The sequence below is a fragment of the Oncorhynchus clarkii genome, unplaced genomic scaffold, assembly GCF_045791955.1.
Source record: "Oncorhynchus clarkii lewisi isolate Uvic-CL-2024 unplaced genomic scaffold, UVic_Ocla_1.0 unplaced_contig_8354_pilon_pilon, whole genome shotgun sequence".
In the NCBI taxonomy this organism is placed as follows: domain Eukaryota; kingdom Metazoa; phylum Chordata; class Actinopteri; order Salmoniformes; family Salmonidae; genus Oncorhynchus; species Oncorhynchus clarkii.
In genome coordinates this window covers 7,501-33,403 of record NW_027257977.1, presented here as the reverse complement: position 1 = coordinate 33,403, position 25,903 = coordinate 7,501, and the positions used below count along the sequence as shown (strand labels likewise).

The following is a 25,903-nucleotide window of genomic DNA, read 5'->3' as shown; positions in this document are numbered from 1 at the left end:
CTAGTCAGCTAGTCAGCTAGTCAGCCAGTCAATCTGTCATTCAGTCAGCCAGTCAGCCAGTCAATCTGTCATTCAGTCAGCTAGTCAGCTAATCAGCCAGTGATTCAGTCAGCTAGTCAGCCAGTAAGCCAGTCAGCCAGTGATTCAGTCAGCCAGTCAATCTGTCATTCAGTAAGCCAGTCAGCTAGTCAGCCAGTGATTCAGTCAGCCAGTCAATCTGTCATTCAGTCAGCCAGTCAGCCAGTCAGCCAGTCAATCTGTCATTCGGTCAGCCAGTCAGCTAGTCAGCCAGTCAGCCAGTCAATCTGTCATTCAGTCAGCCAGTCAGCTAGTCAGCCAGTGATTCAGTCAGCCAGTCAATCTGTCATTCAGTCAGCCAGTCAGCTAGTCAGCCAGTCAATCTGTCATTCAGTCAGCCAGTCAGCCAGTCAGCCAGTCAGCTAGTCAGCCAGTCAGCCAGTGATTCAGTCAGCCAGTCAATCTGTCATTCAGTCAGCCAGTCAGCCAGACAGCCAGTCAGCTAGTCAGCCAGTCAGCTAGTCAGCCAGTCAGCCAGTCAATCTGTCATTCAGTCAGCCAGTCAGCCAGTCAGCCAGTCAGCTAGTCAGCTAGTCAGCCAGTGATGCAGTCAGCCAGTCAATCTGTCATTCAGTCAGCCAGTCAGCCAGTCAGCCAGTCAATCTGTCATTCAGTCAGCCAGTCAGCCAGACAGCCAGTCAGCTAGTCAGCTAGTCAGCTAGTCAGCTAGTCAGCCAGTCAATCTGTCATTCAGTCAGCCAGTCAGCCAGTCAATCTGTCATTCAGTCAGCTAGTCAGCTAATCAGCCAGTGATTCAGTCAGCTAGTCAGCCAGTAAGCCAGTCAGCCAGTGATTCAGTCAGCCAGTCAATCTGTCATTCAGTAAGCCAGTCAGCTAGTCAGCCAGTGATTCAGTCAGCCAGTCAATCTGTCATTCAGTCAGCCAGTCAGCCAGTCAGCCAGTCAATCTGTCATTCGGTCAGCCAGTCAGCTAGTCAGCCAGTCAGCCAGTCAATCTGTCATTCAGTCAGCCAGTCAGCTAGTCAGCCAGTGATTCAGTCAGCCAGTCAATCTGTCATTCAGTCAGCCAGTCAGCTAGTCAGCCAGTCAATCTGTCATTCAGTCAGCCAGTCAGCTAGTCAGCCAGTGATTCAGTCAGCCAGTCAATCTGTCATTCAGTCAGCCAGTCAGCCAGTCAGCTAGTCAGCCAGTCAGCTAGTCAATCTGTCATTCAGTCAGCCAGTCAGCTAGTCAGCCAGTCAGCCAGTCAATCTGTCATTCAGTCAGCCAGTCAGCCAGTGATTCAGTCAGCCAGTCAATCTGTCAGCCAGTCAGCCAGTCAGCCAGTCAGCCAGTCAGCCAGTCAGCCAGTCAATCTATCATTCGGTCAGCTAGTCGGCCAGTCATTCAGTCAGCCAGTCAGCCAGTCAGCTAGTCAATCTGTCGTTCGGTCAGCCAGTCAGCTAGTCAGCCAGTCAGCCAGTCAATCTGTCATTCAGTCAGCCAGTCAGCCAGTGATTCAGTCAGCCAGTCAATCTGTCAGCCAGTCAGCCAGTCAGCCAGTCAATCTATCATTCGGTCAGCTAGTCGGCCAGTCATTCAGTCAGCCAGTCAGCCAGTCAGCTATTCAGCCAGTCAATCTGTCATTCGGTCAGCTAGTCGGCCAGTCATTCAGTCAGCCAGACAATCTGTCATTCAGTCAGCCAGTCAGTCAGCCAGTCAACCAGTCAGCCAGTCAACCAGTCAGCCAGTCAGCCAGTCAAACAGTCAACCAGTCATTTAGTCAGCCAGTCAGCTAGTCAGCTAGTCAGAGAGTCAGCCCAACCTCAGCATTGTATAAACAAACAGACAACAGCCTGGTCTAAAGTAGTACACTATATAGGGAATATGGCTCTGGTCTAAAGTAGTACACTATATAGGGAATAGGGCTCTGGTCTAAAGTAGTGCTCTATATAGGGAATAGGGCTCTGGTGTAAAGTAGTGCACTATATAGGGAATAGGGCTCTGGTCTAAAGTAGTGTACTATATAGGGAATAGGGCTCTGGTCTAAAGTAGTGTACTATATAGGGAATAGGGCTCTGGTCTAAAGTAGTGCTCTATATAGGGAATAGGGCTCTGGTTTAAAGTAGTGCACTACATAGGGAATAGGGTGCCATTTGGGATGCTTGCTGAGTCAGAGCCTTCAGTCACACAGGAATACATTAGAGAGGCTCTATGATGAAAGCAGGCCAGCTCTCAGGGTTTAGGGAGAGAGATGCTTGCTGGTCTCCCTTTATATCCCTGACGTCCATAGCAGAGGATGGACTGATGAAAGAGAGGATGGAGGGATGAAAAAGAGGTCTGGTCCCTGTAGAGGTAAAGGCCAGGTCTCCTCCACCTCCCTCCCTCCTTCCTCCTCCTCCTCCTCCTCTCCTCAGTGGTTTGAGATGCTTTGATACTCTGTAATCCAGCTGTCTGGTTATTAAACAGTGTGTTGGATGATGTTTGAAATCACTGCTTCAATCACTGACATCAATAACATCACTAACATCATTTCTGTGGCTTAGTTAACTCAGAACCCCCCCCCCCCCCCCCCCCCCCCCCCCCCCCTTTAACTTCCTATTCCAACCACACACACACACACACACACACACACACACACACACACATACACACTCACAATCCCCCCTCTCCTCCCCCCACTGCCAATCTAACTGAGAGGAGAGGCTCCCAGACCTATTCTCAGAACTCCTGATGCTGCACTTTATTCTCTCAGGCTCTGTCTCTGGAATGATAATTACAAGGAAGATTTTGGAACAGGAAAGTAGGAAAATAATAATAATACAAAAACAAATGTTTGGGAAACAAGTGTAAAAATAGCAAATAAAACCCTCATACTGTTAATAAGATTCTGACTATTTTTTAGAATGTAATTTAGTCACTAACTGCGACTATGTGGAGTCTTGGAATAGACTACAGGACAGGAAGTTAACAAACCGGATGGCCGGCTGTCATTTATGAGATTGTTACTGTGACCATGTCTCTGTAGCGATGAGTCTCTATAACGAGCTGACGTGGGCACCAGTTCAGCTGTAGCACTGCGAAGGGTGGCTTTCAAATGAAGCCAAGACTTCTTTCAAATGAAGCCAAGACTTCTTTCAAATGAAACCAAGACTTCTTTCAAATGAAATCAAGACTTCTTTCAAATGAAGCCAAGACTTCTTTCAAATGAAACCAAGACTTCTTTCAAGTGAAACCAAGACTTCTTTCAAATGAAGCCAAGACTTCTTTCAAATGAAACCAAGACTTCTTTCAAGTGAAACCAAGACTTCTTTCCAATGAAACCAAGACTTCTTTCAAGTGAAACCAAGACTTCTCCTCAGCAAAAGCTGCTAGGAGCAGCTATTATTGATCAAATAGATGTAATATATACAGTACCAGTTTGGACACACATACTCATTCTTAATGTTCTACTATTTTCTACATTGTAGAATAATACTGAAGACATCACAACTATGAAATAACACATATGAAATCATGTAGTAACCAAAAAAGGGTTAAACATGTCAAAATATATTTGAGATTCTTCAAAGTAGCCACCCTTTTCATTGACAGCTTTGCACACTCTTGACATTCTCTCAACCAGCTTCATGAGGTGGTCAGTCACCTGAAATACATTAAAATTAACAGGTGCACCTTGTTAAAAGTTCATATTTAGAATAAAAGTTATTCTTAATGAGTTTGAGCCAATCAGTTGTGTTGTGACAAGGTAGGGGTGGTATACAGAAGATAGCCCTATATGGTAGAAGACCAAGTCCATATTATGTCAAGAACAGCTCAAATAAGCAAAGAGAAACGACAGTCCATCATTACTTTAAGACATGAAGGTCAGTCAATCCGGAACATTTCAAGAACCTTGAAAGTTTCTTCAAGTGCAGACGCAAAAACCATCAAGCGCTATGATGAAACTGGCTCTCATGAGGACCGCCACAGGAAAGGAAGACCCAGAGTTACCTCTGCTGCAGAGGATTAGTTCAATAGAGTTACCAGCCCCAGAAATTGCAAGCCAAATAAATGCTTCACAGAGTTCAAGTAACAGACACATCACAACACCAACTGTTCAGAGGAGACCGTGAATCAGGCCTTCATGGTCAAATTGCTGCAAAGAAACCACTACTAAAGGACACCAATAATAAGAGACTAGCTTGGGCCAGACTGGTGGAAATCTGTCCTTTGGTCTGATGAGTCTAAAGTTGAGATTTTTGGTTCCAACCGCCATGTCTTTGTGAGACGCAGAGTAGGTGAACGGATGATCTCCGCATGTGTGGTTCCCACTGTGATGGTGTGGGGGTGCTTTGCTGGTGACACTGTCAGTGATTTATTTAGAATTCAAGGCACACATAACCAGCATGGCTACCACAGCATTCTGCAGCGATACACCATCCCATCTGGTTTGCTCTTAGTGGGACTATCATATGTTTTTCAACAGGACAATGACCCAAAACACACCTCCAGGCTGTGTAAGGACTATTTAACCAAGAAGGAGAGTGATGGTGCTGCATCAGATGAACTGGCCTCCACAATCACCCGACCTCAACCCAATTGTGATGGTTTGGGATGAGTTGGACCGCAGAGTGATGGAAAAACAGTGCTCAGCATATGTGGGAACTCTTTCAAGACTGCTGGAAAAGCATTCCAGGTGAAGCTGGTTGCCAAGAGTGTGCAAAGCTGTCATCAAGGCAAAGGGTGGCTACTTTGAAGAATCTTACATCTATAATATTTTTTTATTTTAACACTTTTTTAGTTACTAAATCAAATCAAAGTTTATTTGTCACGTGCGCCGAATACAACAGGTAGACCTTACAGTGAAATGCTGAATACAACAGGTAGATCTTACAGTGAAATGCCGAATACAACAGGTAGACCTTACAGTGAAATGCTGATACAACAGGTAGACCTTACAGTGAAATGCCGAATACAACAGGTAGACCTTACAGTGAAATGCTGAATACAACAGGTAGACCTTACAGTGAAATGCTGAATACAACAGGTAGACCTTACAGTGAAATGCTGAATACAACAGGTGTAGTAGACCTTACAGTGAAATGCTGAATACAACAGGTGTAGTGGACCTTACAGTGAAATGCTGAATACAACAGGTGTAGTAGACCTTACAGTGAAATGCTGAATACAACAGGTGTAGTAGACCTTACAGTGAAATGCTGAATACAACAGGTAGACCTTACAGTGAAATGCTGAATACAACAGGTGTAGTAGACCTTACAGTGAAATGCTGAATACAACAGGTGTAGTGGACCTTACAGTGAAATGCTGAATACAACAGGTGTAGTAGACCTTACAGTGAAATGCTGAATACAACAGGTATATCTTACAGTGAAACGCTGAATACAACAGGTAGATCTTACAGTGAAATGCTGAATACAACAGGTGTTGTAGACCTTACAGTGAAATGCTGAATACAACAGGTGTAGTAGACCTTACAGTGAAATGCTGAATACAACAGGTGTAGTAGACCTTACAGTGAAATGCTGAATACAACAGGTGTAGTAGACCTTACAGTGAAATGCTGAATACAACAGGTGTAGTAGACCTTACAGTGAAATGCTGAATACAACAGGTGTAGTAGACCTTACAGTGAAATGCTGAATACAACAGGTGTAGTAGACCTTACAGTGAAATGCTGAATATGACAGGTGTAGTAGACCTTACAGTGAAATGCTGAATACAACAGGTGTAGCAGACCTTACAGTGAAATGCTGAATACAACAGGTGTAGTAGACCTTACAGTGAAATGCTGAATACAACAGGTGTAGTAGACCTTACAGTGAAATACTGAATACAACAGTTGTAGACCTTAAAACTCTCGACCAACTGGGAAAGATTTGAAATACTTTTCACCCGTGTTCCTGCGATTACTAAAACTTACTGTTTACTTGCTCCCCAGTCAAAACCGTTCGTGCATACTGTATATTCTGACAACATTTTGTGATGTTTTTGTTCATTTTGGTGTCTACCCCCTTCGTCAGAGATTGGTCAACAATAGGGATTTTTCATTTAAGTGTTTGTTGTCATTCAACGACAGACAACTAGTTTTCATACGTATTTTTTTTTCACTTGAGAAATACTGCGTCAAACATTTAGATGTAAAATTGCTTCCTCTGCAAAGACTTCCTCTGCAAAAAATGACAGATGTCTGGAGTATTCTTAGATTCATTCGGACTATTTTTGAGGAAGTGTACTGGCTATGTTGTTGCTACGGCAGCTCAAGAGGGACAAACATTAATATTGATGCTTTTTTCTGGGTTTTTTTTTTCTTTCAAACAAATGCATTGTAAAGGAGAACGTGAGCACAGACTTTCAGTCCACCCAGCCGAGTTCTGCTCGGGGCAAAGCCAACCTGGTACGGCCTTTACTCCACGGTGACAGATTCTGGAGCACTTTCAGTGATATGTAGAACCAAAACAGGGGGCCTATCTGTTTCAATGTGAACTCAGAGCTCATCAGTTTTCCAGGGTGACAAGAAGGCAATAGTCAAGATGAAATGACTATTTTCTAAGTACAGAACATCTCTCGGCCATTAGGTTCCTTTTATCTCCTAATCTAATGTGAAACTAACTCTTTGCTCTCTCTCCCCCTGTCCCTTCTCCCTCCCCCTCCTCCTCCCCTTCTCTCTCACACTCTTCCCGCCCCTCTCTCCCTCCCTCTCTTTCTTTCTATCTCTCTTTCCCTCTACTCCTCTACATCTCTCTGTTTTACTGTTATTCTCTAAATCTGTTTTCTCTCTCCTCTCTCTTCTCTCCATCCCCCTCTCTCTCCCTCCCCCTCTCTCTTTTCTCTTCCTCTCCCTCCTCCTCTCTCCCTTTCCCTCTGTCTATTCTCTCTCCCCTCTCTCTCTTCTCTCTCCCTCCCCTCTCTCTCTTCTCTCTCCCTCCCCTCTCTCTCTTCTCTCTCCCTCCCCTCTCTCTCTCTCCCTCCCCTCTCTCTCTCTTCTCTATCCCTCCCCCTCTCTCTTCTCTCCCTCTCCTGCCCCTTCTCTCTCTCTTCTCTATCCCTCCCCTCTCTCTCTTCTCTCCATCCCTCTCTCTTTTCTATCCCTCCCCTCTCTCTCTTCTCTCCCTCGCCTCTCTCTCTTCTCTCCCTCGCTCTCTCTTCTCTCTCCCTCCCCTCTCTTCTCCCCCCCCCCTCTCTCCAGGTACATGGCGGTGACACAGTTCTCCCCCACCCACGCCAGAAAGGCCTTTCCGTGTTTTGATGAGCCCATCTACAAGGCCACGTTCCGGGTCAGCCTGAGACACGATGCGTCCTACCTCTCTCTCTCCAACATGCCTGTAGAGGCCTCCATCTCTGATGATGATGGCTGGGTGACCAACCACTTCTCCAGGACTCCTCGTATGTCCACCTACTACCTGGCCTGGGCCGTCTGTAACTTTACCTACAGAGAGGTGACCACTGACAGTGGAGTGGTGGTGAGTTACACTAGTGACCCCCTAACCCTAACCTTAACCCTAACCCTAACCCTAACCCTAACCTTAACCCTAACCTTAACCCTAACCCTAACCCTAACCTTAACCCTAACCTCAACCCTAACCTTAACCCTGGGCCGTCAGTAACTTTACCTACAGAGAGGTAACCACTGACAGTGGAATGGTGGTGAGTTACCCTAGTGACCCCCTAACCCTAACCTTAACCTTAGCCTAACCCTAACCCTAACCTTAACCTTAGCCTAACCCTAACCTTAACCCTGGGTAGTCTGTAACTACACATCCAACAGTGGAGTGCTGGGGAGTTACAGTCTTACTGACTGACTGAATCCTGTTCATCCTCGTTGGGATGTGAGGCCACAACAGGCTCTCTAACGTCCAACAGAGGAGTGGTGTAGAGTTACAGTCTTACTGACTGACTGAATCCTGTTCATCCTCGTTGGGATGTGAGGCCACAACAGGCTCTCTAACGTCCAACAGAGGAGTGGTGTAGAGTTACAGTCTTACTGACTGACTGAATCCTGTTCATCCTCGTTGGGATGTGAGGCCACAACAGGCTCTCTAACGTCCAACAGAGGAGTGGTGGGGACTTAATGTCAGAAGATAAGATCGACTTTATTGTGCCCAAGAGGAAAACTGTCTTGGAAACAGAGCGTTACTGTTTCCAAAAGAAGCACTGTGTCCAGCAGTCAGAGACATACAACATGTTCTCTCCACTAGCTGTATCCTCATTACCTAACCCTACATTAAGATGAAATAACTCACGACAACCTGTCTACTTACCCATCAAGTCTGAGGATATAGCCCGCGTTGTCCTTTAGTATGTCTATCTATTGATTAACCTTGATACTGACATGTGGAGTAGACTGATGCTGTTTCCCACGAACACTGTCATCACTATAAAACACCTTCTAAAGAGTTAATACTGTCATCACTATAAAACACCTTCTAAAGAGTTAATACTGTCATCACTACTAACACCTTCTAAAGAGTTAATACTGTCATCACTACAAACACCTTCTAAAGAGTTAATACTGTCATCACTACAGACACCTTCTAAAGAGTTAATACTGTCATCACTACTAACACCTTCTAAAGAGTTAATACTGTCATCACTACAAACACCTTCTAAAGAGTTAATACTGTCATCACTACTAACACCTTCTAAAGAGTTAATACTGTCATCACTACAGACACCTTCTAAAGAGTTAATACTGTCATCACTACAGACATCTAAAGAGTTAATACTGTCATCACTACTAACACCTTCTAAAGAGTTAATACTGTCATCACTACAAACATCTAAAGAGTTAATACTGTCATCACTACTAACACCTTCTAAAGAGTTAATACTGTCATCACTACAAACACCTTCTAAAGAGTTAATACTGTCATCACTACAAACACCTTCTAAAGAGTTAATACTGTCATCACTACAGACACCTTCTAAAGAGTTAATACTGTCATCACTACAGACATCTAAAGAGTTATACTGTCATCACTACTAACACCTTCTAAAGAGTTAATACTGTCATCACTACAAACATCTAAAGAGTTAATACTGTCATCACTACTAACACCTTCTAAAGAGTTAATACTGTCATCACTACAAACACCTTCTAAAGAGTTAATACTGTCATCACTACAAACACCTTCTAAAGAGTTAATACTGTCATCACTACAAACACCTTCTAAAGAGTTAATACTGTCATCACTACTAACACCTTCTAAAGAGTTAATACTGTCATCACTACTAACACCTTCTAAAGAGTTAATACTGTCATCACTACTAACACCTTCTAAAGAGTTAATACTGTCATCACTACTAACACCTTCTAAAGAGTTAATACTGTCATCACTATAAAACACCTTCTAAAGAGTTAATACTGTCATCACTACTAACACCTTCTAAAGAGTTAATACTGTCATCACTACAAACACCTTCTAAAGAGTTAATACTGTCATCACTACTAACACCTTCTAAAGAGTTAATACTGTCATCACTACAAACACCTTCTAAAGAGTTAATACTGTCATCACTACAAACACCTTCTAAAGAGTTAATACTGTCATCACTACTAACACCTTCTAAAGAGTTAATACTGTCATCACTACAAACACCTTCTAAAGAGTTAATACTGTCATCACTACTAACACCTTCTAAAGAGTTAATACTGTCATCACTACAAACACCTTCTAAAGAGTTAATACTGTCATCACTACAAACACCTTCTAAAGAGTTAATACTGTCATCACTACTAACACCTTCTAAAGAGTTAATACTGTCATCACTACAAACACCTTCTAAAGAGTTAATACTGTCATCACTACAAACACCTTCTAAAGAGTTAATACTGTCATCACCACTAACACCTTCTAAAGAGTTAATACTGTCATCACTACAAACACCTTCTAAAGAGTTAATACTGTCATCACTACTAACACCTTCTAAAGAGTTAACACTGTCATCACTACAAACACCTTCTAAAGAGTTAAAACTGTCATCACTACAGGCACCTTCTAAAGAGTTAATACTGTCATCACTACAAACACCTAAAGAGTTAATACTGTCATCACTACAGACACCTTCTAAAGAGTTAATACTGTCATCTCTACAGACACCTTCTAAAGAGTTAATACTGTCATCACTACTAACACCTAAAGAGTTAATATTGTCATCACTACTAACACCTAAAGAGTTAATACTGTCATCACTAATAACACCTTCTAAAGAGTTAATACTGTCATCACTACAAACGCCTTCTAAAGAGTTAATACTGTCATCACTACTAACACCTAAAGAGTTAATACTGTCATCACTACAAACACCTTCTAAAGAGTTAATACTTTCATCACTACTAACACCTTCTAAAGAGTTAATACTGTCATCACTACTAACACCTTCTAAATAGTTAATACTGTCATCACTACTAACACCTTCTAAAGAGTTAATACTGTCATCACTACTAACACCTAAAGAGTTAATACTGTCATCACTACAAACACCTTCTAAAGAGTTAATACTGTCATCACTACAAACATCTAAAGAGTTAATACTGTCATCACTACAAACACCTTCTAAAGAGTTAACACTGTCATCACTACAAACGCCTTCTAAAGAGTTAATACTGTCATCACTACAAACACCTTCTAAAGAGTTAATACTGTCATCACTACAAAACACCTTCTAAAGAGTTAATACTGTCATCACTACAAACACCTTCTAAAGAGTTAATACTGTCATCACTACTAACACCTTCTAAAGAGTTAATACTGTCATCACTACAGACATCTAAAGAGTTAATACTGTCATCACTACTAACACCTTCTAAAGAGTTAATACTGTCATCACTACAGACATCTAAAGAGTTAATACTGTCATCACTACAAACACCTTCTAAAGAGTTAAATACTGTCATCACTACAAACACCTTCTAAAGAGTTAATACTGTCATCACTACAGACATCTAAAGAGTTAATACTGTCATCACTACTAACACCTTCTAAAGAGTTAATACTGTCATCACTACAAACACCTTCTAAAGAGTTAATACTGTCATCACTACTAACACCTTCTAAAGAGTTAATACTGTCATCACTACAAACACCTTCTAAAGAGTTAATACTGTCATCACTACTAACACTTTCTAAAGAGTTAATACTGTCATCACTACAAACACCTTCTAAAGAGTTAATACTGTCATCACTACAAACACCTTCTAAAGAGTTAATACTGTCATCACTACTAACACCTTCTAAAGAGTTAATACTGTCATCACTACAAACACCTTCTAAAGAGTTAATACTGTCATCACTACAAACACCTTCTAAAGAGTTAATACTGTCATCACCACTAACACCTTCTAAAGAGTTAATACTGTCATCACTACAAACACCTTCTAAAGATTTAATACTGTCATCACTACTAACACCTTCTAAAGAGTTAACACTGTCATCACTACAAACACCTTCTAAAGAGTTAAAACTGTCATCACTACAGGCACCTTCTAAAGAGTTAATACTGTCATCACTACAAACACCTAAAGAGTTAATACTGTCATCACTACAGACACCTTCTAAAGAGTTAATACTGTCATCTCTACAGACACCTTCTAAAGAGTTAATACTGTCATCACTACTAACACCTAAAGAGTTAATATTGTCATCACTACTAACACCTAAAGAGTTAATACTGTCATCACTAATAACACCTTCTAAAGAGTTAATACTGTCATCACTACAAACACCTTCTAAAGAGTTAATACTGTCATCACTACTAACACCTAAAGAGTTAATACTGTCATCACTACAAACACCTTCTAAAGAGTTAATACTTTCATCACTACTAACACCTTCTAAAGAGTTAATACTGTCATCACTACTAACACCTTCTAAATAGTTAATACTGTCATCACTACTAACACCTTCTAAAGAGTTAATACTGTCATCACTACTAACACCTAAAGAGTTAATACTGTCATCACTACAAACACCTTCTAAAGAGTTAATACTGTCATCACTACAAACATCTTCTAAAGAGTTAATACTGTCATCACTACAAAACACCTTCTAAAGAGTTAATACTGTCATCACTACAAACACCTTCTAAAGAGTTAATACTGTCATCACTACTAACACCTTCTAAAGAGTTAATACTGTCATCACTACAGACATCTAAAGAGTTAATACTGTCATCACTACTAACACCTTCTAAAGAGTTAATACTGTCATCACTACAGACATCTAAAGAGTTAATACTGTCATCACTACAAACACCTTCTAAAGAGTTAAATACTGTCATCACTACAAACACCTTCTAAAGAGTTAATACTGTCATCACTACAGACATCTAAAGAGTTAATACTGTCATCACTACTAACACCTTCTAAAGAGTTAATACTGTCATCACTACAAACACCTTCTAAAGAGTTAATACTGTCATCACTACTAACACCTTCTAAAGAGTTAATACTGTCATCACTACAAACACCTTCTAAAGAGTTAATACTGTCATCACTACTAACACTTTCTAAAGAGTTAATACTGTCATCACTACAAACACCTTCTAAAGAGTTAATACTGTCATCACTACAAACACCTTCTAAAGAGTTAATACTGTCATCACTACTAACACCTTCTAAAGAGTTAATACTGTCATCACTACAAACACCTTCTAAAGAGTTAATACTGTCATCACTACAAACACCTTCTAAAGAGTTAATACTGTCATCACCACTAACACCTTCTAAAGAGTTAATACTGTCATCACTACAAACACCTTCTAAAGAGTTAATACTGTCATCACTACTAACACCTTCTAAAGAGTTAACACTGTCATCACTACAAACACCTTCTAAAGAGTTAAAACTGTCATCACTACAGGCACCTTCTAAAGAGTTAATACTGTCATCACTACAAACACCTAAAGAGTTAATACTGTCATCACTACAGACACCTTCTAAAGAGTTAATACTGTCATCTCTACAGACACCTTCTAAAGAGTTAATACTGTCATCACTACTAACACCTAAAGAGTTAATATTGTCATCACTACTAACACCTAAAGAGTTAATACTGTCATCACTAATAACACCTTCTAAAGAGTTAATACTGTCATCACTACAAACACCTTCTAAAGAGTTAATACTGTCATCACTACTAACACCTAAAGAGTTAATACTGTCATCACTACAAACACCTTCTAAAGAGTTAATACTTTCATCACTACTAACACCTTCTAAAGAGTTAATACTGTCATCACTACTAACACCTTCTAAATAGTTAATACTGTCATCACTACTAACACCTTCTAAAGAGTTAATACTGTCATCACTACTAACACCTAAAGAGTTAATACTGTCATCACTACAAACACCTTCTAAAGAGTTAATACTGTCATCACTACAAACATCTAAAGAGTTAATACTGTCATCACTACAAACACCTTCTAAAGAGTTAATACTGTCATCACTACAAACACCTTCTAAAGAGTTAATACTGTCATCACTACTAACACCTTCTAAAGAGTTAATACTGTCATCACTACAAACACCTTCTAAAGAGTTAATACTGTCATCACTACAAACACCTTCTAAAGAGTTAATACTGTCATCACCACTAACACCTTCTAAAGAGTTAATACTGTCATCACTACAAACACCTTCTAAAGAGTTAATACTGTCATCACTACTAACACCTTCTAAAGAGTTAACACTGTCATCACTACAAACACCTTCTAAAGAGTTAAAACTGTCATCACTACAGGCACCTTCTAAAGAGTTAATACTGTCATCACTACAAACACCTAAAGAGTTAATACTGTCATCACTACAGACACCTTCTAAAGAGTTAATACTGTCATCTCTACAGACACCTTCTAAAGAGTTAATACTGTCATCACTACTAACACCTAAAGAGTTAATATTGTCATCACTACTAACACCTAAAGAGTTAATACTGTCATCACTAATAACACCTTCTAAAGAGTTAATACTGTCATCACTACAAACACCTTCTAAAGAGTTAATACTGTCATCACTACTAACACCTAAAGAGTTAATACTGTCATCACTACAAACACCTTCTAAAGAGTTAATACTTTCATCACTACTAACACCTTCTAAAGAGTTAATACTGTCATCACTACTAACACCTTCTAAATAGTTAATACTGTCATCACTACTAACACCTTCTAAAGAGTTAATACTGTCATCACTACTAACACCTAAAGAGTTAATACTGTCATCACTACAAACACCTTCTAAAGAGTTAATACTGTCATCACTACAAACATCTAAAGAGTTAATACTGTCATCACTACAAACACCTTCTAAAGAGTTAACACTGTCATCACTACAAACGCCTTCTAAAGAGTTAATACTGTCATCACTACAAACACCTTCTAAAGAGTTAATACTGTCATCACTACAAAACACCTTCTAAAGAGTTAATACTGTCATCACTACAAACACCTTCTAAAGAGTTAATACTGTCATCACTACAGACATCTAAAGAGTTAATACTGTCATCACTACTAACACCTTCTAAAGAGTTAATACTGTCATCACTACAGACATCTAAAGAGTTAATACTGTCATCACTACAAACACCTTCTAAAGAGTTAATACTGTCATCACTACAAACACCTTCTAAAGAGTTAATACTGTCATCACTACTAACACCTTCTAGAGAGTTAATACTGTCATCACTACAGACATCTAAAGAGTTAATACTGTCATCACTACTAACACCTTCTAAAGAGTTAATACTGTCATCACTACAAACACCTTCTAAAGAGTTAATACTGTCATCACTACTAACACCTTCTAAAGAGTTAATACTGTCATCACTACAAACACCTTCTAAAGAGTTAATACTGTCATCACTACTAACACCTTCTAAAGAGTCAATACTGTCATCACTACAAACACCTTCTAAAGAGTTAGTACTGTCATCACTACTAACACCTTCTAAAGAGTTAATACTGTCATCACTACTAACACCTTCTAAAGAGTTAATACTGTCATCACTACAAACACCTTCTAAAGAGCTCCTCATACTACGTGCCAGTTTGAGAGCTGCCATTCAAAACACTTTGCAGTGTCTGAACCATTTGGCAGCTTGTCTGCTTCCAAGAAGAGAGGAGACATCATGCCTGACCTTATTTACAGAACAGCAACAATGCTGATGTCCCAAATGGCTCACTTTGCCCTATGAAGTGCACTACGGCCCATAGAGCTCTGTTCAAAAGTAGTGCCCTATGTTGGGAATAGGGAGCCATTTGGGATGTATTCAACGTTAGCTATTGAAAACAGTATTCAGCCGGTGTCCTCTCCTCTCCTTCAGACAATTATCTTCGTTATCTTGAAAACTTTCCCACCTTCGCTTCCTGTTAACCTTGGGTTCACCCTCCTCCTCCTCGTCCTTCATCATCATCATCATCATGATCTTCGTCATCCCACTTTAATTACTCCCCATTCATTTCCACTGTCATTATCCAAGGGCATTGCCCAATATCTCCACACACACACACACACACACACACACACACACACACACACACACACACACACACACACACACACACACACACACACAAAAATACCTCACAACGCCGCCTGTAGTCCTCCTATCCCTCATTACAGGGACACCGCCTTCTCAACAGCACCTTTAATGACCAGCCATATCTGCAGCATTCATTTCCATACAGAGCCCCTCCTAACGCTCACCCCTCACACTGCCACTAACCCATCAATCAAATTACCGTGACGACACCGGCCGGGTCTCAACTCATCCATCATCGGAGCGTGGCGTGCGCGCTCAGCGAGGGGGAGATGAGGAACGGACTTAGGGCTCGCATGTATCCGGGGAGGTGTAGCGAGGAGAAGCGTGTAGCAGACTACTCAGTGTGCGTTGCAGTTGGCATCAATGCTGTGAAGTAGAGTGGGCAGTAGGCCGCGCTGAGGGAAAACAGTGGGTTTTATTTCTCCTTTATTTAACACTGGAAATGCCTTTTTCAATGTTGTAATTTGAAATAACTTCATTTCAATAAAAACCTTGAAACCACATTTCCCAGACTTTTCCTAAATATGTGTATTTTATTTTACAGTCTAGCAGCACATTGAGATCAATATCGTAAAAGACAAAAAACGTTCGGAGAAATTTGCACCTCAAAAGGGCCATGCTGGTCAAAATGACCGCAGGCATGTTTCACCCACAGTAGGCTTCCGCAAAGACGTTGTTTGTGTTGCTTGCTATTCCTTAGTTCTTTTTCCCGCCTTGTGTCTCCGGCATTGGATGTCGCTTAGCAACTGTTGTTGTTTACTTGCTTTCAAATGAGCACGAAGGAAATTAGCCTTTAGATTCTAGAATACAGAATCAATAGAATAGAGTTGTAAAATAGAAGTTAGAATTGGAACAGATTATGATAGAACAGAATAGAAACACAATAGAATACAGTTGCAAAATAGAAGTTAGAATTGGAACAGATTATGATAGAACAGAATAGAAACACAATAGAATACAATAGAAGCATTAAAACAATAGAATAAAACAATATAGAAACAACAATATTCACTTCAAGACGTCTGCGTCTGGGACACATTCACTACAAGACGTCTGCGTCTGGGACACATTCACTTCAACAGACTGCGTCTGGGACACATTCACTACAACAGACTGCGTCTGGGACACATTCACTTCAACAGACTGCGTCTGGGACACATTCACTACAACAGACTGAGTCTGGGACACATTCACTTCAACAGACTGCGTCTGGGACACATTCACTTCAACAGACTGCGTCTGGGACACATTCACTTCAACAGACTGAGTCTGGGACACATTCACTTCAAGACGTCTGCGTCTGGGACTCATTCACTTCAAGACATCTGCGTCTGGGACACATTCACTTCAACAGACTGCGTCTGGGACACATTCACTTCAACAGACTGCGTCTGGGACACATTCACTACAAGACGTCTGCGTCTGGGACACATTCACTTCAAGACGTCTGCGTCTGGGACACATTCACTTCAAGACGTCTGCGTCTGCTGATGTTCCAGGTAGGACTTGCGTCTTCTTCAGCTTTTTTAATTTTTATTTACCCTATAGGACAAAATATTTGCTCAATATTGTTGGTTTGACTTACAGCAAACTAGTTTACAAGAAAAGCGTTGACCAATAGCCTCCAACACATACAGGTGCAATAGAATACAATTAGAAACATTACATCAGAATACAAAACTATTGTTCTTTTTATTCGTTTTTATTATTAGCCAAATGTTATTGTTATTAAGAGAATATTCTTATTATCATCATTGTTGGCCTGTCACCGCTATTACTATCTATAATTAACCTAACACTGGCATTAGGCTATTATCGGCTTACCATGGTTGTTGTAGGCCTAATTATTATATATTATTAGGCTATTATTATCGCTATTATCATTAGCCTGTTGTCAATAGCCTTAAATAAAGGTGAAATAAAATAAAATAAATAAATACAAATTAGCCTATTATCATTAGCCTATTGTCATTAGCCTATTGTCATTAGCCTATTGTCATTAGCCTATTGTCATTAGCCTATTGTCATTAGCCTATTATCATTAGCCTATTGTCATTAGCCTATTGTTATTAGCCTATTGTCATTAGCCTATTGTCATTAGCCTAGTATCATTAGCCTATTGTCATTATCCTACTGTCATTAGCCTATTATCATTAGCCTATTATCATTAGCCTATTATCATTAGCCTATTGTCATTAGCATATTATCATTAGCCTATTATCATTAGCCTATTATCATTAGCCTATTGTCATTAGCCTATTGTCATTTGCCTATTATCATTAGCCTATTGTCGTTATCCTACTGTCATTAGCCTATTATCATTAGCCTATTGTCGTTATCCTACTGTCATTAGCCTATTATCATTAGCCTATTGTCGTTATCCTATTATAATTAGCCTATTAGCAGGTCCTCATGTTGTATTGTGTATGCAAGCCAATTGTGATGTTACTCAATATTGTAATTGTTGTGTGTATGAAGAGAAGATTAGCCCTGATTCACATCTATATTGTATGAAATATAATAAACTAATCAGGCTATTATCATTGTCAGCAGCGCCGAATCCACAACCATTGCCATCTTCGCCTGTGCCATCCACAACATCACCCAGACTGCCAACACCTGTAGGCCTACCAGGTGGGCAATTCTCTCCAAAAATACCTTTTAAAATTATTTTTTTAAGAAATAGGCTAACTAAGCTTAAATTACATATATTTTTGTTATTAATCCTGCAGTGCCAAATCCACCACTACCTGAGAGACAGGAATTGGGAAAGGACGGAACAGTCTGGAAGCTTGTGCAGCCAGGTGAACATGTAGGGAGACGACAAGGACAGAATGTCATGACTGAAGCTGCAGGACTCACACCACACGCCAAGCGCAATATTGAAGATTCGCTCACTGACTTCCTGTGTTTATTTGATCACGGGATGCTGAACCTCATCAAGGACCGTGGTGCACAGTGTAAAGGTGATAGTTGGTGGGACATGTCTGTTGTCCAACTAAATGACTTCATTGCACTGTTGTGTATCTGTGATGCCCAAAGCGCAAAGTGTATGGAAAGCTTCTGGTTGGCTGACTTGTGCTATGCATTCTTCAAAAGAGTCCATGTCCCGGAATCGATACAGGGAGATCATGAGATTCCTGCATTTTGACAAGAGAGAGACCTGAGGCAGACGTCTCCAAGGAGACAAAATCGTCCTGGTTTCCGGAGGTGTGGGTGAAATTTGTTGAGAACATCATTCGGGCGGAAACTGGCATCCTCTACAAGGCCTGCGGGCAGAAACTACCATCCTCTACAAGGCCTGCGGGCAGAAACTGCCATCCTCTACAAGGCCTGCGGGCAGAAACTGCCATCCTCTACAAGGCCTGCGGGCAGAAACTGCCATCCTCTACAAGGCCTGTGGGCAGAAACTGCCACTCTCAGAGATTTACTGTCTGTTGTAGAGAGGAGAGGAGTCTGGTTCTCCCCTCAGAGATTTACTGTCTACTGTAGAGAGGAGTATAGAGGAGAGGAGAGGAGCCTGGCACTCCCCTCAGAGATGTACTGTCTGCTGTAGAGAGGAGAGGAGTCTGGTTCTCCCCTCAGAGATTTACTGTCTACTGTAGAGAGGAGTATAGAGGAGAGGAGAGGAGCCTGGCACTCCCCTCAGAGATGTACTGTCTGCTGTAGAGAGGAGAGGAGTCTGGTACTCCCCTCAGAGACATACTGTCTGTTGTAGAGAGGAGAGGAGTCTGGTTCTCCCCTCAGAGATTTACTGTCTGCTGTAGAGAGGAGAGGAAAGGAGCCTGGTACTCCCCTCAGAGATGTACTGTCTGCTGTAGAGAGGAGAGGAGAGGAGTCTGGTTCTCCCCTCAGAGAATTACTGTCTGCTGTAGAGAGGAGAGGAGAGGAGTCTGGTTCTCCCCTCAGAGATGTACTGTCTGCTGTAGAGAGGAGAGGAGAGGAGTCTGGTTCTCCCCTCAGAGATTTACTGTCTGTTGAAGAGAGGAGAGGAGCCTGGTACTCCCCTCAGAGATTTACTGTCTGCTGTAGAGAGGAGAGGAGTCTGGTACTCCCCTCAGAGATTTACTGTCTGTTGTAGAGAGGAGAGGAGCCTGGTACTCCCATCAGAGATTTACTGTCTGCTGTAGATAGGAGAGGAGCCTGGTACTCCCATCAGAGATTTACTGTCTGTTGTAGAGAGGAGAGGAGCCTGGTACTCCCATCAGAGATTTACTGTCTGTTGTAGAGAGGAGAGGAGCCTGGTACTCCCTTCAGAACATTACTGTCTGCTGTAGAGAGGAGCCTGGTTCTCCCCTCAGAGATTTACTGTCTGTTGTAGAGAGGAGAGGAGAGGAGAGTAGAGGAGCCTGGTACTCCCCTCAGAGATTTACTGTCTGCTGTAGAGAGGAGAGGAGCCTGGCACTCCCATTTAGAGATTTACTGTCTGCTGTAGAGAGGAGCCTGGTTCTCCCCTCAGAGATTTACACTCTGTTGTAGAGAGGAGAGGAGAGTAGAGGAGCCTGGTTCTCCCCTCAGAGATCTACTGTCTGCTGTAGAGAGGAGAGGATCCTGGCAATCCCCTCAGATAATTACTGTCTGTTGTAGAGAGGAGAGGAGCCTGGTTCTCCCCTCAGAAATGTACTGTCTGTTGTAGAGAGGAGAGGAGCCTGGTACTCCCCTCAGAGACGTACTGTCTGTTGTAGAGAGGAGAGGAGTCTGGTGCTCCCCTCAGAGATTTACTGTCTGTTGTAGAGAGGAGAGGAGTCTGGTTCTCCCCTCAGAGATTTACTGTCTGCTGTAGAGAGGAGAGGAGCCTGGTTCTCCCCTCAGAGATGTACTGTCTGCAGAATAACCAGAGCTGGAGGCTACATGGCTTGGTATAGGTAGAGGCTACATGGTAATTCTACTCTATATGGTAACTCTACTCTACATGGTAACTCTACTCTACATGGTAACTCTACTCTACATGGTAACTCTACTCTACATGGTAACTCTACTCTACATGGTAACTCTACTCTACATGGTAACAATGCTCTACATGGTAACAATGCTCTTCAGTTATGTAAATGTCTCATTGTGGCTGTTGAAACTTTCACCAAACACAAGGCAGGCAGAATTGGAGCATGACCGTATTGTGTGTGTGTGTGTGTGTGTGTGTGTGTGTGTGTGTGTGTGTGTGTGTGTGTGTGTGTGTGTGTGTGTGTGTGTGTGTGTGTGTGTGTGTGTGTGTGTGTGTGTGTGTGTGTGTGTGTGTGGGGGGGGGTGTGTGTGGGTGTGTGTGTGTGTGTGTGTTTGGTCTTGTGTGTGTGTGTGTGTGTGTGTGTGTGCATATTGCAGCCAGCTTTAGATGCAGCCTAAGGAGGTGTTACTACAGCTGAGGCCCAGTGCCTGATTAGACTAAAACCCTGGCCTGTTCGCCTCTTTTCCCCCTTCGTTCCGGCGCCAACCGCTCGACCAGAAGCTTAACCATTGGTAGAGATTTAGCTAGGCAACAATCTTTACATAATTAGAGTGGGACAGAGGACACTTCTCAGTGGCCTACTGTAACCTAAAGGGTGTGATGGAGGACACTTCTCAGTGGCCTACTGTAACCTAAAGGGTGTGTTGGAGGACACTTCTCAGTGGTCTACTGTAACCTAAAGGGTGTGTTGGAGGACACTTCTCAGTGGCCTACTGTAACCTAAAGGGTGTGTTGGAGGACACTTCTCAGTGGCCTACTGTAACCTAAAGGGTGTGATGGAGGACACTTGTCAATGACTCTACTGTAACCTAAAGGGTGTGATGGAGGACACTTGTCAATGACTCTACTGTAGCACCTTTGGCAGCGATTACAGCCCTGTGTCTTCTTGAGTATGACTCTACAAGCTGGGCACACCTGTATTTGGGGAGTTTCTCCCATTCTTCTCTACAGATCCTTTTAAGCTCTGTCAGGCTGGATGGGGAGCGTCGCTGCACAGCTATTTTCAGGTTTCTCCAGGGATGTTCAATCGAGTTCAAGTCCGGGCTCTGACTGGGCCTCTGAAGGACAATCAGAAACTTGTCCCGAAGCCACTCCTGCGATGTCTTGGCTGTGTGCTTAGGGTCATTGTGCTTTTGGAAGGTGAACCTTCGCCCCAGTCTGAGGTCCAGAGAGCTCTGGAGCAGGTTTTCATCAAGGATCTCTCTGTACTTTGCTCCATTCATCTTTCCCTCGATCCTGACTAGCCTCCGAGTCCCTGCTGCTGAAAAACATCCCCAGAGCATGATGCTGCCACCACCATGCTTCACCGTAGGGATGCTGCCACCACCATGCTTCACCGTAGGGATGCTGCCACCACCATGCTTCACCGTAGGGATGGAGCAAGGTTTCTTCCAGACGTGACTCTTGGCAATCTTGGTTTCATCAGACCAGAGAATCTTGTTTCTTATGGTCTGACAGTCTTCAGGTGCCTTTTGGGAAACTCCAAGCGGGCTGTCATGTGCCTTTTACTGAGGAGTGGTTTCCGTCTGGCCACTCTGCCATAAAGGCCTAATTGGTGGAGTGCTGCAGAGATGGTTGTCCTTCTGGAAAGTTCTCCCATCTCCACAGACGAACTCTAGAGATCTGTCAGAGTGACCATCTGGTTCTTGGTCACCTCTCTGACCAAGGCCCTTCTCCCCCGATTGCTCAGTTTGGCCGCTGTGTTCTTGGGGACCTTCAATGCTGCAGAAATGTTTTGGTACCCTTCCCCAGATCTTTGCCTCAACACAATCCTGTCTCTGAGCTCTGTGGGACCCTATAAAGACAGGTGTGTACCTTTTCGAATCATGTCCAATCAATTGAATTTACCACAGGTGGACTCCAATCAAGTTGTAGAAACATCTCAAGGATGATCAATTTCGAGTCTCATAGAAAACAGTCTGAATACTTAGACAGGTACACACCTGTCTCTCCTCAGTAAAATGCACATGACAGCCCGCTTGGAGGTACTGCTGTTGAAAACATTTTTTTTTAATACATTTGCAAAAATGTGTAAAAATCTGTTTTAGTTTAGTCATTATTTGGTATTGTGTGTAAATTGATGAGTGGTTGTTTAGCATACTTTCAATCCATTTTAGAATAAGGCTGTAACGTAACAAAATGTGGAACAAGTCAAGGGGTCTGAATACTTTCCAAGTGCACTGTAGTGCGTCCCAAATGGGACCCTATTCCCTTTGTAGTGCACTACTTTTAAGCAGAGCTCTCATAGGGAATAGGGTGCCATTTGGGATGCAGGCGAGGTCTCCCTCCCTCCCTACATGGCCAGCAGGTCAGGCCCTCAGGTGCCACACACTCATTAACTCACACACACACAACACACACACACACACACACCTCAGCAGTAGGGCTGTCTGTTGACCTTAACACAGAGTCTGTGTCTGTAAAGGATGAGGACTACCCATCACATAACCTCTCTCCACCCTGCCAACCAGTACATCACTTCCCTGAGAGTAGATTGAACCGATACCCCCACCACTTTACCTGCTACAATATACTGTAGGAGACTCTAGGAAATAACAGAGAAAGGAGAGACAGACACGGGCAAAATAAGCAAGTGAGTCCTCACGCAAAACTTTCTTTCTTTACACTGTAAAACAGTTTACAAGAATTCAAGTCATGTTAACGCTATGGCCCCTCTTCGTCCAGCTGGGTCAAAAAGGGATGGAATCTTAGAACATGGATCATTATCTCCATAGATAATGGATCATTATCTCCACAGAATAACATGGATCATTATCTCCACAAAATAACATGGATCATTATCTCCACAGAATAACATGGATCATTATCTCCATAGATAATGGATAATTATCTCCATAGAATAACATGGATCATTATCTCCATAGATATTGGATCATTATCTCCAGAGAATACCATGGATCATTATCTCCATAGAATAACATGGATCATTATCTCCATAGAATATCATGGATCATTATCTCCATATATTAACATGGATCATTATCTCCATAGAGTAACATGGATCATTATCTCCATAGAATAACATGGATCATTATCTCCATAGAATATCATGGATCATTATCTCCTTAGAATAACATGGATCATTATCTCCATAGATTAACATGGATCATTATCTCCATAGAGTAACATGGATAATTATCTCCATAGAGTAACATGGATCATTATCTCCATAGATAATGGATATTTATCTCCATAAAATAACGTGGATCATTATCTCCATAGAATACCATGGATCATTATCTTCATATAATAAAATGGATCATTATCTCCATAGATAATGGATAATTATCGCCATAGAATAACATGGATCATTATCTCCACAGAATAACATGGATCATTATCGCCATAGAATAACATGGATCATTATCTCCATAGATAATGGATCATTATCTCCGTAGAATGACATGGATCATTTTCTCCATAGAATTACATGGGTCATTATCCCCATAGAATAACATGGATCATTATCTCCATAGATAATGGATCATTATCTCCATAGAATTACATGGGTCATTATCTCCATAGAATAACATGGATCATTATCTCCATAGAATAACATGGATCATTATCTCCATAGAGTAACATGGATCATTATCTCCATAGAGTAACATGGATCATTATCTCCATAGAATAACATGGATCATTATCTCCATAGAATAACATGGATCATTATCTCCACAGAATAACATGGATCATTATCTCCATAGATAATGGATAATTATCTCCATAGAATAACATGGATCATTATCTCCATAGATATTGGATCATTATCTCCAGAGAATACCATGGATCATTATCTCCATAGAATAACATGGATCATTATCTCCATAGAATATCATGGATCATTATCTCCATAGATTAACATGGATCATTATCTCCATAGAGTAACATGGATCATTATCTCCATAGAATAACATGGATCATTATCTCCATAGAATATCATGGATCATTATCTCCTTAGAATAACATGGATCATTATCTCCATAGATTAACATGGATCATTATCTCCATAGAGTAACATGGATAATTATCTCCATAGAGTAACATGGATCATTATCTTCATATAATAAAATGGATCATTATCTCCATAGATAATGGATAATTATCGCCATAGAATAACATGGATCATTATCTCCACAGAATAACATGGATCATTATAGATAATGGATATTTATCTCCATAAAATAACGTGGATCATTATCTCCATAGAATACCATGGATCATTATCTTCATATAATAAAATGGATCATTATCTCCATAGATAATGGATAATTATCGCCATAGAATAACATGGATCATTATCTCCACAGAATAACATGGATCATTATAGATAATGGATATTTATATATAATGATATTTATTTATAATGGATATTTATATAATAAAATGGATCATTATCTCCATAGATAATGGATAATTATCGCCATAGAATAACATGGATCATTATCTCCACAGAATAACATGGATCATTATAGATAATGGATATTTATCTCCATAAAATAACGTGGATCATTATCTCCATAGAATAACATGGATCATTATCTCCACAGAATAACATGGATCATTATAGATAATGGATATTTATCTCCATAAAATAACGTGGATCATTATCTCCATAGAATACCATTATCTCCACAGAATAACATGGATCATTATAGATAATGGATATTTATATATAATGATATTTATTTATAATGGATATTTATATAATAAAATGGATCATTATCTCCATAGATAATGGATAATTATCGCCATAGAATAACATGGATCATTATCTCCACAGAATAACATGGATCATTATAGATAATGGATATTTATCTCCATAAAATAACGTGGATCATTATCTCCATAGAATAACATGGATCATTATCTCCACAGAATAACATGGATCATTATAGATAATGGATATTTATCTCCATAAAATAACGTGGATCATTATCTCCATAGAATACCATGGATCATTATCTTCATATAATAAAATGGATCATTATCTCCATAGATAATGGATAATTATCGCCATAGAATAACATGGATCATTATCTCCACAGAATAACATGGATCATGATAGATAATGGATATTTATCTCCATAAAATAACGTGGATCATTATCTCCATAGAATACCATGGATCATTATCTTCATATAATAAAATGGATCATTATCTCCATAGATAATGGATAATTATCGCCATAGAATAACATGGATCATTATCTCCACAGAATAACATGGATCATTATCGCCATAGAATAACATGGATCATTATCTCCATAGATAATGGATCATTATCTCCGTAGAATAACATGGATCATTTTCTCCATAGAATTACATGGGTCATTATCCCCATAGAATAACATGGATCATTATCTCCATAGATAATGG

General features: G+C 40.8%; 1 protein-coding gene across 2 annotated transcripts in view; it reads left to right on the top strand.

Moving 5' to 3' along the window:
* Positions 1 to 25,903, top strand: part of LOC139394378 (thyrotropin-releasing hormone-degrading ectoenzyme-like) — a 50,965-nt gene that overhangs the window by 21,390 nt on the left and 3,672 nt on the right. Inside the window, exons 2-3 of one of the 2 annotated variants that reach the window (XM_071142433.1) lie at positions 7,210 to 7,459; positions 7,644 to 7,667. In XM_071142433.1, coding sequence (XP_070998534.1) covers positions 7,210 to 7,459; positions 7,644 to 7,667 — 274 coding nt within the window. Of the gene's footprint in view, positions 1 to 7,209; positions 7,484 to 7,643; positions 7,668 to 25,903 lie in introns of both variants that reach the window. The other variant, XM_071142432.1, reaches the window with a different exon arrangement.